At 35.8% G+C, this 12669-nt stretch overlaps 4 protein-coding genes across 4 annotated transcripts in view; 1 reads left to right on the top strand and 3 right to left on the bottom strand.

Moving 5' to 3' along the window:
- The window catches only part of LOC137401078 (beta-1,3-galactosyltransferase 5-like), a 51331-nt gene extending 41215 nt beyond the window's left edge, over positions 1-10116 (bottom strand). Inside the window, exon 1 of the mRNA XM_068087428.1 lies at positions 10072-10116. The gene's annotated coding sequence lies outside the window, so the exon portion shown is untranslated. The remainder of the gene's footprint in view (positions 1-10071) is intronic.
- Positions 401-1357, top strand: LOC137400820 (beta-1,3-galactosyltransferase 1-like). Its single transcript, XM_068087159.1, has one exon. The coding sequence runs from the start codon at positions 401-403 to the stop codon at positions 1355-1357; it is 957 nt and encodes a 318-aa protein (XP_067943260.1).
- A 987-nt stretch (positions 10117-11103) lies between the features above and the next one.
- LOC137400819 (general transcription factor II-I repeat domain-containing protein 2A-like) lies at positions 11104-11775 on the bottom strand. Its single transcript, XM_068087158.1, has one exon. The coding sequence runs from the start codon at positions 11773-11775 to the stop codon at positions 11104-11106; it is 672 nt and encodes a 223-aa protein (XP_067943259.1).
- Positions 11776-11841: 66 nt separating this feature from the next.
- Positions 11842-12646, bottom strand: LOC137400818 (general transcription factor II-I repeat domain-containing protein 2A-like). The gene is made up of 2 exons (XM_068087157.1): positions 12546-12646; positions 11842-12292 (listed from the first exon to the last, which is right to left on the bottom strand). Exons 1-2 carry the CDS (start codon positions 12644-12646, stop codon positions 11842-11844), a joined length of 552 nt encoding a protein of 183 aa, XP_067943258.1.
- Between the last annotated feature and the right edge of the window lie 23 nt (positions 12647-12669).

Genomic DNA, 12669 nt, shown 5'->3' with positions numbered 1-12669 from the left:
ATTCAAGATTTTTATTTTTTTTCTCAGTTCGTATTAATTGTATCATTACCAAATCATTTTTTATTGTAATCGTAGCAAAACAGACTTAATTTATCTATTACTTGCTAATTGTCTCACATTTACAGTTAAATATTTTTATAGTCATTTTATTTTGTTTCCTAATTTATTTGATCTGCACCAAACAGTTTCCTAATGATATGAAGTTTGAATGTTATGGTTGTTTGACAAAGTTTGAAAACCTTTAGTTGTTTTATTTTTTTCTCTTAATTTACTCAAACTGCACAAAACACTTTGCTCATGATAAACACTTTCAACAGGTGATATATATATATATATATTATACATAAACTTTTATAAACCTTAAAAGTAATGATGATATACATGTGCAGAAATCATCTACATGTGGAAATCAATTTTCGATACAATATTTGCTGTTTTTAAAACACCTAAACACTTTATAACGACTTGCTATTGCAGGTCAGGAGTCAGTCGGGGGTCGCGACGCCATCAAAAAGAAAATAAAAAGGCACAACTCTACAAACATGCCAATCCTTCTCTGTACTACATCCAGAAACAACCCAGTAATCTGTGTACAAACAACACTTTCCTTTTTATAGCTGTGATTAGCCAACCATCTTCCCAAAAGCACCGACAAATATACAGAGAAACCGTTCTGTCTCCCATTAGAAATGAATGTCTAATAGATAGCAAGTATGTTTTCGTAATTGGAAGAGTTGACAATGATGCGATTCAGGATCTTTTAGACAAGGAAAACGAAGAGCACGGCGACATACTACAAGGCAACTTCACAGACTCTTATGAGAATCTCACGATCAAATCGATCTTTTTGGTACGATGGACAGCTCTTAAGTGCCCACAGGCTAAGTATCTTCTAAAAATAGATGAAGACGTCTATACCATTCTAGATAATGTCAGGAAATATTTCAAACGAGAATCATTCAATGAGTACAGCATAGCTGGTTCCATAGTGAAAAAAGCAAAACCAATTCGAGATCCGGATAGCAAATGGTATGCTGGGACTTATTCAGGAGCTGTGTATCCTACGAGTGCCAGTGGTATGGCCTATGCCTTTTCACAGAGTCTTCTAGAACCCTTATTTAAAGCAGCGATTAACACTCCCTTTTTCAGGCTGGAAGATGTTTTCCTATCAGGCCTAGCTGCTAGTGCCACCAATTTACAGATAGAGTATTACCAGATTCCTGGCTTTGTTCGTGTAGAGCAAAACATCAGCAATGTCAACCTCAAGAAATTCACATCTATACATGGTCTACATGGCAAACAGCTCAAGGCCCTTCACAAAAGAATAAAACAGGAGAAACATGAAAATTGTGTTTAGGTATTTAGTTATAATACTACATAGCATGATGTAATCCTATCTGCGAAATTACAGAAATGTCAACTTCACTAATTGCTTTTTAACAAATAATTTAATCACAAATATTTATTTTTTTAATGTATGATGCATTCATCTCAATGCTATGCCTCAGTAATAATTGTTAGGTCATAATTCTGTGGTAAGAATTCAACGAAATACAGTGCATTTTTGTGGACATACTGATTATTTGTTAATAGAAGTTTTCTGACAGTCGGTATGAAGGGATTGCAACTCCAAATTTGCTACTGGTTTTGAAAGGAAAATATTACCGTTTTACAAACGAGAATTACTGGACTCAGAGGAATCGGTCATCGCGTCTCTCTCAGGCATTGTGAAAATATTTTCGGGGAACAACATTTTGGTGTCTTTGTTTTTGAAGCACCCGCGTAATAAGCATACTGACAGCCAAACTTGAACTCGAGCAAATGTTTTATTGAATTTATATGGTAAAAAAAGATTCGCATAGTGAAGTAAAAAATCATCATGTTCCACTTCGTAAGGTGAAAAAATCGTATATCAGGGTTATCGTATCCCGAGGGTGTACTGTACCGGTGCAATACCGAGCATTCAGTTAGTAATAGTACTAATGACAACGACATTGTTAGGGTAGTACCAATAGTCGCTAAAACTTCCCTCAACTTATTGCGAACCATGAGCTGCGTAGCGTGACTCGGCACACCGTTTGTGGATGGCCAAGAGTCGGGTGGCGCAGCTTTAGTAAGCTTTGTACAAACAATTTCTGATTAGCATGTAGTTAATTATTTAGCCCATCGTGTCTGTATTAAAATAAAAAGAAACAATTTTCTGTACGGGGCTAATAAAAAACATCTTTACAACCCAGGATGAGCTGATTTTCACTTTGCCAGAACATTAATTTTTTATCGCAAATTCTTTTTCGTAATGACCATAGGTGTCGCGTTGCAGCTACCAAAGCATCATAGATTGTAGATCAATTGACTTTAGGTGATTATCTCATGCATAATAGACCTAGGTACAATAATCGTTCCATTTTTAACAATAATTGCCGTAAGCTATAGTTATAACAATAATCCTTCGGACTCGAATAAGATGAAGCTATTACCCTTGTTAGTAGGTAAAGGGCTGAAAGAATACCCAAAGAAGCTCATTCTGCAACTATCTGGACACCAAAGAAGCTTATTCTGCAACATATTTGGACCCCAAAGAAGCTCATTCTGCAACATACTTGGACCACAAAGAAGCTCATTCTGCAACATATTTGGACCCCAAAGAAGCTCATTCTGCAACATGTTTGGACTCCAAAGAAGCTCATTCTGCAACATGTTTGGACCCCAAAGAAGCTCATTCTGCAACATACTTGGACCACAAAGAAGCTCATTCTGCAACATATTTGGACCCCAAAGAAGCTCATTCTGCAACATGTTTGGACCCCAAAGAAGCTCATTCTGCAACATGTTTGGACCCCAAAGAAGCTCATTCTGCAACATACTTGGACCACAAAGAAGCTCATTCTGCAACATATTTGGACCCCAAAGACGCTCATTCTGCAACATACTTGGACCCCAAAGAAGCTCATTCTGCAACATACTTGGACCCCAAAGAAGCTCATTCTGCAACATATTTGGAGTTGTTTTTAAAGCATCAACTGATGAAAGATTTGATGCTGATTTAGTATGGCATCAAAACCTTTTTATATACTTCGTACTTCAAGCACTATGACAACTTATATGCGCCATTGTCAAATATTAGTTTTAAGGAATATTGAATTATTTACCGATAAAAAATTGATTGGGTAGCGAAAGAGTACCAATAACAAAGAATCGCTCTTGCTTATACCTTTAAACCTCTGCTTATTTTTAATGTCAAATATTGGTCCTTCGCTACTTTTCCTGTACTGTGTTGTTCATCATTAATGTCTGTCCCAGTGTTCTATTTGCTGACAACTATAACATGTCTTTGCTTCTATTGCTCCATCAACATGTACATTAAAGTTGTTTGTATCTTGTTGGCTTCATGACAAACTGCATTAGCATTGCAGACATGGCATTGCTTACTTGGGTGGAACCCATAAAGTGCACACAACTCCCTATACAGTGCACCTGTAATGGCCGCGATGATTCATCATTCACCTTAGGGTTAGTGTTTTTGTTTTTAGCCATTTCAAACACTTCCTCTCCGATGTCCTGAGCTAATGTATTTTTTATTGCCTATGAAAGATGGACTGACTGCTGTCGACCAATAATATTTTATCCTTTTCCATTATTCTCCTTTTGGCGCCAGTCTTGCCACTGCCTTTCTGGTAGCTTAGACCATTTATAGTTTTACCTAGCATTCATACACACTTGTAAATCTAAACTTGTAAAACTATGGACATAAAGTTCAGGCGCTTTCAGCCACCTATTTAATCTCACAAGTGCTGTCAAGGAAGCAAAGGTAATATTTTTACAGTTTTCTAATTGCATTTTCTTATTTGGTTTAATTTGTCTCAATTATCTTTTAGTTTTAATGCTGTAAATGCATAAATACTTGAACCTGTAATGCTGGTATAAATATTGTTGTTTTGCACTATAATTGTCTTGTCATACATGTATTTTACTCTGCTTATCTTTATGTACACATTTTAGCGATTATGTAACTTTTACTACAGGTTTCACCGTGTCCTGCGTCTTCAATATTCATCACTGAATAAAGAATTCTATCGACATAGTTAAAACCACTTATTTCTTCAACAGCACAACCAACCTAGAATTTCAAAACTCTATAGCACTCTCGAGATACGATTACCATGATATACGATTTTTTCACCTTACAAAGTCGAACAATGTGAGATCTTCACCTCGTTATTTGAATTTTATTTCACCATACGATTTTGAGAAAAGTTTTGCCCGAGTTAAAATTTGGCGGTTGGTGTGCTCACAACGCATGTCGAATTAAAAAAAGTCGCCGAAATTTAGTTTGCCGAAAACATTTTCAGAACGTTGAGAAGAGACACGATGATCGACTTCTCTCATGTCAGCATTCCGCATGGAAAAATTTGTGTAAAATACACAAGCGAGAGCAAATATTCATTTGTAGTGTTGTAATATATTTTACTATAAACTTTTAAGTCAGCATAAGTATATAATTCCAAGTATCTACATTTAATTCGTTAGCTATAAAATCTGAAACCGATACAAACGTTACAAAACGAAGGAAAAATGATTTCTATGTCAACAAAGTTGGATGTCGTAAATAAGAAGAAGACACCCGTACAATTAACATTGTCAAGGAATATGATCGCAACCAATCAGCATTTGCACTTATTATTAAAACAAGAACTCCATTAAAGCAAGCATAAGAAGGAGCTTACGACTGAAGATTTGAAGGAGTTAGAAGGCCATGCACGCTATCAGCATTCAAAAGGAGCAACCATTTAGTAAGGGCGCGGAAGTAGAAGATACAGAAAACCTCACATTGGCAGAAATATTTCAAGTGTTTAATTTACTGATGTGGACTGGTACATTAAAACAATGCATGCATAATATATATTATTTATCTCTTGTGTGGCATGTTTTTCATATTTTATTTATTTTATTTGTTTCCTTTCGATTTTATGTTTTCTTTTCTTGTTTAACCATGTCGTTGTAGGTGGGCTTGTTATCTTCTACGTGAAAGTCAACCTTTAAAGGTTGACTTGCAAAAAAAATCACATTACAGTTATTTGATATCAAAAGATTCACCATGTCTTACTCTGTTGTGTTGTAGGTGTCAAATATGTGGGGATGTGAATACAAGCTCTTAGTAGCCAAAAAACCAACAGTTAATCGCAGCCACACGAGACCGCCGTAGTTTGGATTCTCTTTCCAAAACGGCTCAAATGTGACGTAGCTGTGGTAGATGGTTTCTGTTTACACTTTCATGCAACCTTATTCGTCGAAATATTTTCACAAATATACTTCACGCATTCAATAAAACCATGTCTATTGTTCTTACGCGTCTATTTGTCGTCATTGTAATGCTTGTCACTTTTAGCAGTGTTATCTTATAATTTACTGTAAAAATTCATTTAATTTTTTAACCTTACCTGGAAGGAGTACATATCATTGTCTGATAATCATGACGAGCCTGTTGGTCACCTGTGATAATCGAAGAGCTGCAAAAATTATTTCCGAAGTATTGGGTCACATGATCAGATTACGACTTGCCGATTAGACCAGGCCGAAACCAAACTGTAAAGTAGTTCTTCTAGGGTCTTCGGTGAAACCCGAAGTGTTTGTCATAAACTAGTGCTACGATATGTTTATACTGAGCTTTTTATTGGCCTTTCAATTCACGTGAGAACATCACGTGACAAGACAATAACCAAACTATCATGACTACATCAGAAAAAGAAATAGATTCCAATCTACGGCGGCTTTTCATTTTTGAGCTTTTAAGAGCTTGTGATCACTTTTCCACACATTTGGCACCTACAACACAACAGAGTAAAGCATGGTGAATCTTTTGATACCAAATAAATGTAATGTGAATTTTGTTGCAAGTCAACCTTAAACAACCATTGCTTATGCGCTACATGTGCGTAAAATATTATCATTTGACTGTGGAGTTAGGAATTATCTACTCAATCCATAACAAAACTATATTAGGAACACAACTCCTATTCAGTCCATCCATTTATATAGAAGTAGCTTAATAGTTATATTCATTCTATGTCTAGCAACTCAGGAAACAACATCAGTTAATTGTATACTAACAGTTGATCGATCAACATGTATATTGTATCGTAATATCTTACGTCTAGATTGCTATCCTAACCCCAACCCAGACTGTAGAGGGTTGGTTGAAGGTGTACGTACAGTAGCGTATATATATATATATATATATATATATATATATATATATATATATATATATATATATATAGTCAAACATGGATAACTCGAACTTCAAGGGACCGAGCAAAAGTGTTCGAATTATCAGAGCGTTCAAGTTATCAGAGCACTGTCACAAGTCCATATATTTACTTATTTATTAGTAGATACATGTACATATACAAACTATAATATAAATCAAAAGCACAAATGGCTTGTTTCAAATTAAATGCTTCTAATGTAAAGTTTAAAACGTTTTCATGAAAAAGTATAGAGATTTTTCTATCACTTGAGATTGGTTTGTTGTTTGAGGTGATGTTATTGCCAGGACGTTTTTCAGATTGACATTGGCAAAACTTGATCGTTGTTGAAATGCTCAAAAGAAAAGACATTTTTTTCTTTTGGGGTTTTACCCACGATCAATTTTGCCGTTTTTTCTTGAAGTTTATGCAGATTACCTTACTTTACCTGGGATTCGTTAAGAGCAACACTCCGAGGCAGTTCAATTAGAAGTTTTACGAGGTTTTACAGTACATTCTATATCACTCACGCTTTTTTAATAGATACTTATTGAATGTACACACGTATTCCGTGTTTAGGTCAAACGATGAATAGTTTTTTGTAGCTCAGACAACGTATACGTTTAATTACAACAATTTTTAAGACGTTTTAAACATTCAACATTCCGACGTTGATTCAACACGGAATCAATGTCGGAAAACTATTCATCACAGGCTAGCCGGGTCACGCACTCAAGGATTTTCGCCACGCACATACAAAACAAAAACAACATGCGATTTTTGTTTTGTATGTGCGTGGCGAAAATCCTTGCGCGCCTGACCCGGCTAGCCCGTGCTATTCATCATATCGCAGTATAAATCAAATTTCACCAAACTTTTAGAAAAGTCGTTGACAAAAATATTTTGCCGATGGTGGTAATAACGACGCTTATGAATTACGAAAAGATGAAGTTTACCTCTATGGCTTGGAATAAAGTGATTTTCTAAAGCGATAACAACCGTTTCGGTACCGTTGGGCAAAAAAACAGTTCGAATTAACAGTGTTGAGTTCGAGTTATCTATAGCAATTTATCATTACGTGGGAACGGACCAAAGGAAATGTTCGAATTAACCATGTGTTTGAGCTATCCGTGGACGAGTTATCCATGTTTGACTGTACGCTACTGTACGTACACCTTCAACCAACCCTCTACAGTCTGGGTTATACCCTCTACAGTAGCGTATATATATATATATATATATATATATATATATATATACGCTACTGTACGTACACATTCAACCAACCCTCTACAGTCTGGGTTGGGGTTAGAATAGCAGTCTAAACGTAAGATATTACGATACAATATACATGTTGATCGATCAAATGTTAGTATACAATTAACTGATGTTGTTTCCTGAGTTGCTAGACATAGAATGAATATAACTATTAAGCTACTTCTATATAAATGGATGGACTGAATAGGAGTCTGAGTATATACATGTATGTATATATATATATATATATATATACTCATGCTACAGACAGTACTGTTTCGGCTATTGAAGCGTCATCAGTGCAGCTCAGAGCTTAGGCAAGGGACACAAATCCCATTACCAATGAGAGTTTACTTCCTGCCGCGAAACAACTAAGTTGCCTCACAGACTTTAAGAAAGTCAATGTGCTGACACCAGAGTGCTCAAATCACAAAAGTGATGAGCTTTGCTCATCACTTTTGTGATTTATATATAGTCATATATACAGTTATATATATATACAGTGAAACTCGGATAACTCAAACTTCAAGGGACCGAGCAAAAGTGTTCGAATTATCAGAGCGTTCAAGTTATCAGAGCACTGTCATAAGTCCATGTATTTACTTATTTACTAGTAGATACATGAACATATACAAACTATAATATAAATCAAAAGCACAAATGGCTTGTTTCAAATTAAATGCTTCTAATGTAAAGTTTAAAACGCTTTTATCAAAAAGTATAGAGATTTTTCTATCACTTGAGATTGGTTTGTTGTTTGAGGTGATGTTATTGCCAGGACGTTTTTTAGATTGACATTGGCAAAACTTGATCGTTGCTGAAATGCTCAAAAGAAAAGACATCTTTTTCTTTTCAGCGCTTTACCCACGATCAATTTTGCCGTTTTTTCTTGAAGTTTATGCAAAGATTCCCTTACTTTACCTGGCATTCGTTAAGAGCAACACTCCGAGGCAGTTCAATTAAAAGTTTTACGAGGTTTTACGGTACATTGTATATCACTAACATTTTTTGAATGGATACTTATTGAATGTACACGCGTATTCTGTGTTTAGGCCAAACGATGAATAGTTTTTTTTAGCTAAGACAACGTATACGTTTAATTACTTACAACAATTTTTAAGACGTTTTAAACATTCAACATTCCGACGTTGATTCAACACGGAATCAACGTCGGAAAACTATTCATCACGGGCTAGCCGGGTCACGCACTCAAGGATTTTCGCCACGCAAATACAAAACCAAAACATCATGCTTTTTTTGTTTTGTATGTGCGTGGCGAAAATCCTTGCACCAGTGACCCGGCTAGTCCGTGCTATTCATCGTATAGCAGTATAAATCAAATTTCACCAAACCTTTAGAACAGTCGTTGACAAAAATATTTTGCCGATGGAGGTAGTAACGACGCTTATGAATTACGAAAAGTTGAGGTTTACCTCTATGGCTTGGAATAAAGTGATTTTCTAAAGCGATAGCAACCGTTTCGGTAGCCGTTGGGCAAAAAACAGTTCGTTATAACAGTGTTGAGTTCGAGTTATATAGAGCCATTTATCATTGCGTGGGAACGGACCAAGCAAATCCAGTCGAGTTAACCATGTGTTCGCTATATCCGAGGGCGAGTTATCCATGTTTCACTGTATATACATTTATATATAGTTTATATATAGTCACTATATATATAAATATATATATATATAAGGCATCGTTACACAAACCATAGCATTAGATTAGCCTTGTTTTAGAACCGTAACCTAACCATCACTAGACTACTTCCCACCTACTGGCATCGACACTCACGTAGACAGTGAAGAACACACTATAGCACAAGCTAACCGGAGTCCTCTGCACCTAACGACAAACACAACTGAAGTGACGACTATCCATATATAAGGAAAATTGGACTCATACTAATACTGAAGGTAGATAGCTCATTTTGAACAAAATCAGCTACCATAATATCGCTGCCATTTCCACTTCTGTGAAAAATTTGATAAAAATCATGTTTTAGGATTTATCTCCTCATGCAATAAGATTCCTTTCGTAGGCGCAGAGTTGCAACTTTTTCTCATTATTACTTTGCAGTGATTTAGGATGTCAGTAGGTAAGTAAAATTCATATTCTATCCATTGTCTAACATTCTACATCCTGTGATTGCAACACGTACATTTAAACTATAAATATACTTTCTTAATTGTACCAATTTACTATTTTATATTTCCATTTTTTGTGTCAATTTATAAACATATAACCCGACACAACCTGATTTAAGTTGAAGGTATACACCATTGAAAACATACATTTTAAGCTCTTTAAAAAGTATTTTTCAGCTTTTAAACAGTGACTAAGTGTGTGACTTGTGTGGTCAGTTAATGTTGTCAAATGATTTTTTTCAAAACTATTTATGTTGGCTACACAAGCCATGTCAAAGCTCAAACCGTGCATGCGTGCCGAGAAAAATAAATTTTAGATGGCGATACTTTGATCTTGACCTTCGCAATAAATTGACAAATTGTGACTCACTCAGTAAAGGGCCAATAACAGTTTGATGTAAGACTTTTTAATGTTTACCAACCTCAGATTTCTCCCACAGGTAAAAATTGTGAGCACTGTAACTCATTAGATAGGAACTCTACACTATCAAATCTGGTAAGCGCAAAAATTGCCAATGAAAAAATATGCCAACGGAAATGCAACATAAAGTTCATAAACTGCCTCGGTTTATGGCCTTGAACTAAAAACTCTTGGAATGACCTTGGCCATTTCAGGGGTTTTGAGTTCGATAATCTACGGCCTATGATCTATGGTTATCCGGCTCACGTGGGATTTGAAATCCCGCCACAAATTCGCTGTATAAATAGTTTTCACGTCTTGTTCTGGCTACCGGTATTAATCGCTCGGTTCAATTCAACTTGCCTATAGTTTCGAATTGCGTAGCCCTATAATTTATTTGCACTTAAGCATGCACGTGTGACTGTATTACAGGGGTGGGCAAAGTTTTTTCTCAAAGAGCCAAATTTCAAAGCTGCAAGATTTTTGGGAGCCGCATAATATGTGTATCAGTATAACATTTCATACTGATAATACAAGTTTGGTAGTGGTTGTAATAAAATTTATTTATTAGAATACTTTTACAATAGCATTGAATAATGTTGAAGTGAGCCTAAAGAGCTTTGTATAACAGTATATCATTTCATGAAGAGCTACATTATAACATCATACTGTTAATACAAGTTTGGTAGTGGTATTGTAATTAAATTTATTTATTAAAATATTTTTACAATAACATTGAATAATGTTGATGTGAGCCTAAAGAGCTTTGTGTAACGTAAAGTTTAGTGAGATACATGGACAAACCTGCCAACCCAAGAGTGGGGCAATGCGTGAGATTTGGTTTTGGGGCAATTGATGTATCAATAATAGTATATATAAAATTGTGGACGTTGGGGCAAAAATCTCACGCATTTCTCACGCATTTTCATTTTTTCTTTGGGGTGATTGCGTGAGTCTCACGCCCAATGCGTGAGAGTTGGCAGGTATGTACATGGAATTGTTTATGGCTGCTCATTATCTTTTAGTAGTCTGGCTCTCTACTGCAGCATGCTATTCATAGGAGCTGGCACAAAAGATCTTGGGTCAAAGTGGATCTCAACTTGCTCTTGATATTATTCATGTATAAAAATGCTGATTTACATATATATGTGACAGCAAACACAGTGTACAACCATCTTCCTAGTTGAGCAAGCTGTGGATATTCAGCCTTGGTTGAAGCTTTCAAGTCAGCCTTTGTTGAAGCTTTCAAGTAGAACCCAATTTCATCTATATCTATACTTTTGAGGTTACACAACTCCAGTTGCAGAGATGAGACATTAGCACTTTTCAATGTCGACTGACTGAACTGAGTAACCCACTCTCCACTAGGCTTTGCCTTCTGAGGTGCTTTTATGAGTTGTATGATATGTTTCAATGATTGAAACTGACTAAATCGATTGCTAAACTCTTGTTGCAGCTTTTCTATAAAGTGAGTATACTCAGCTGTACAAGACGCCATTTCATCATCATCATCATCTAAAAATGCTTTTAGAGTAAGAAAGTGAAGCATATCACCTTGCACATCCACCAGAAACAACTCCAACTTATGGGAGAAGACTTGAACAGCTGGTAGTGTATTAATGATAGTCTTGTTCTTCCCTTGAAGCTTGAGGTTCAAATCATTCAATTGGCCACCGATGTCAACAAGGAAGGCAAGGTCACTCATATCTTTAGAAGAGCTCATCATCTCTTGAAACTTTTGAATTCAGGCTGATGCATGTATTTAGAAATTGGTTAGCTCCTGACGAATACTTCACAACATCGACAGAGCATTTCCCTTACTTAGCCATCTAATGTTATTGTATGTTAGTAAATCTTCACAAGTGGCACGTTTTTTTTTGAGAAACTTCCTTAAGTTTCTGTGTCTGAGAACTGATTGATTTCTGAGGAAGTTGATCATCTTCATAGCCTTACACGTTAGCTGTTGAAAGTGATCATTTAGTTTTTCGCATAAAACTGTTGAGTGGATGATGCAATGAAATGCTAGCATTGATGGCATATCCTTCTTCAATCTAGCTATGACACCTTGATCTCTTCCAACCATGGCTGGTGCGCCATCTGTTGTTACGGATATGCATTTGTGGAGAGGTATCTTCATATTATAAATTTCTTTAATGAGGGCATCATGGGTAGCCTGCCCAGTGGCTTCTCCTTCTAATCCAACCAAAGTAAGAAGCTCCTTCATTTCTTCACCATCAAAGAATCTGCAACACAGGGTATAAGACTAAAGCATAATACTATGCTTTATAAAAAAAACATACCGATGCTTTATAAAGAAGCATGTAGTATAAATGAGCGGGTTAGTCACTTTGAAACAAATATAAAATAAGTGCAACATTTTCTACTTGTAGTTGTTTTCTCTCTTTACTGTCTTTTAAAATGCACTTGTATGACTTATGCTTGCAAATGCATGGTAAAAATGATTACCAATTAGTGTACACACAGTAGCCTACATACCTTACGAAGACTGCTAATTGAGCAACATCCATTATATTAGTAGATTCATCAATGGCGATTGAAAAGTAATCCGCCTGGTCTACATGGGTTAGCAAAGTCATTCTGAGATAATGATTAATGCTTG

This window comes from Watersipora subatra, chromosome 7 (genome assembly GCF_963576615.1).
Source record: "Watersipora subatra chromosome 7, tzWatSuba1.1, whole genome shotgun sequence".
Lineage (NCBI taxonomy): Eukaryota > Metazoa > Bryozoa > Gymnolaemata > Cheilostomatida > Watersiporidae > Watersipora > Watersipora subatra.
Note: the sequence above shows the minus strand (reverse complement) of the source record. Positions and strands in the feature narration are given on the sequence as shown.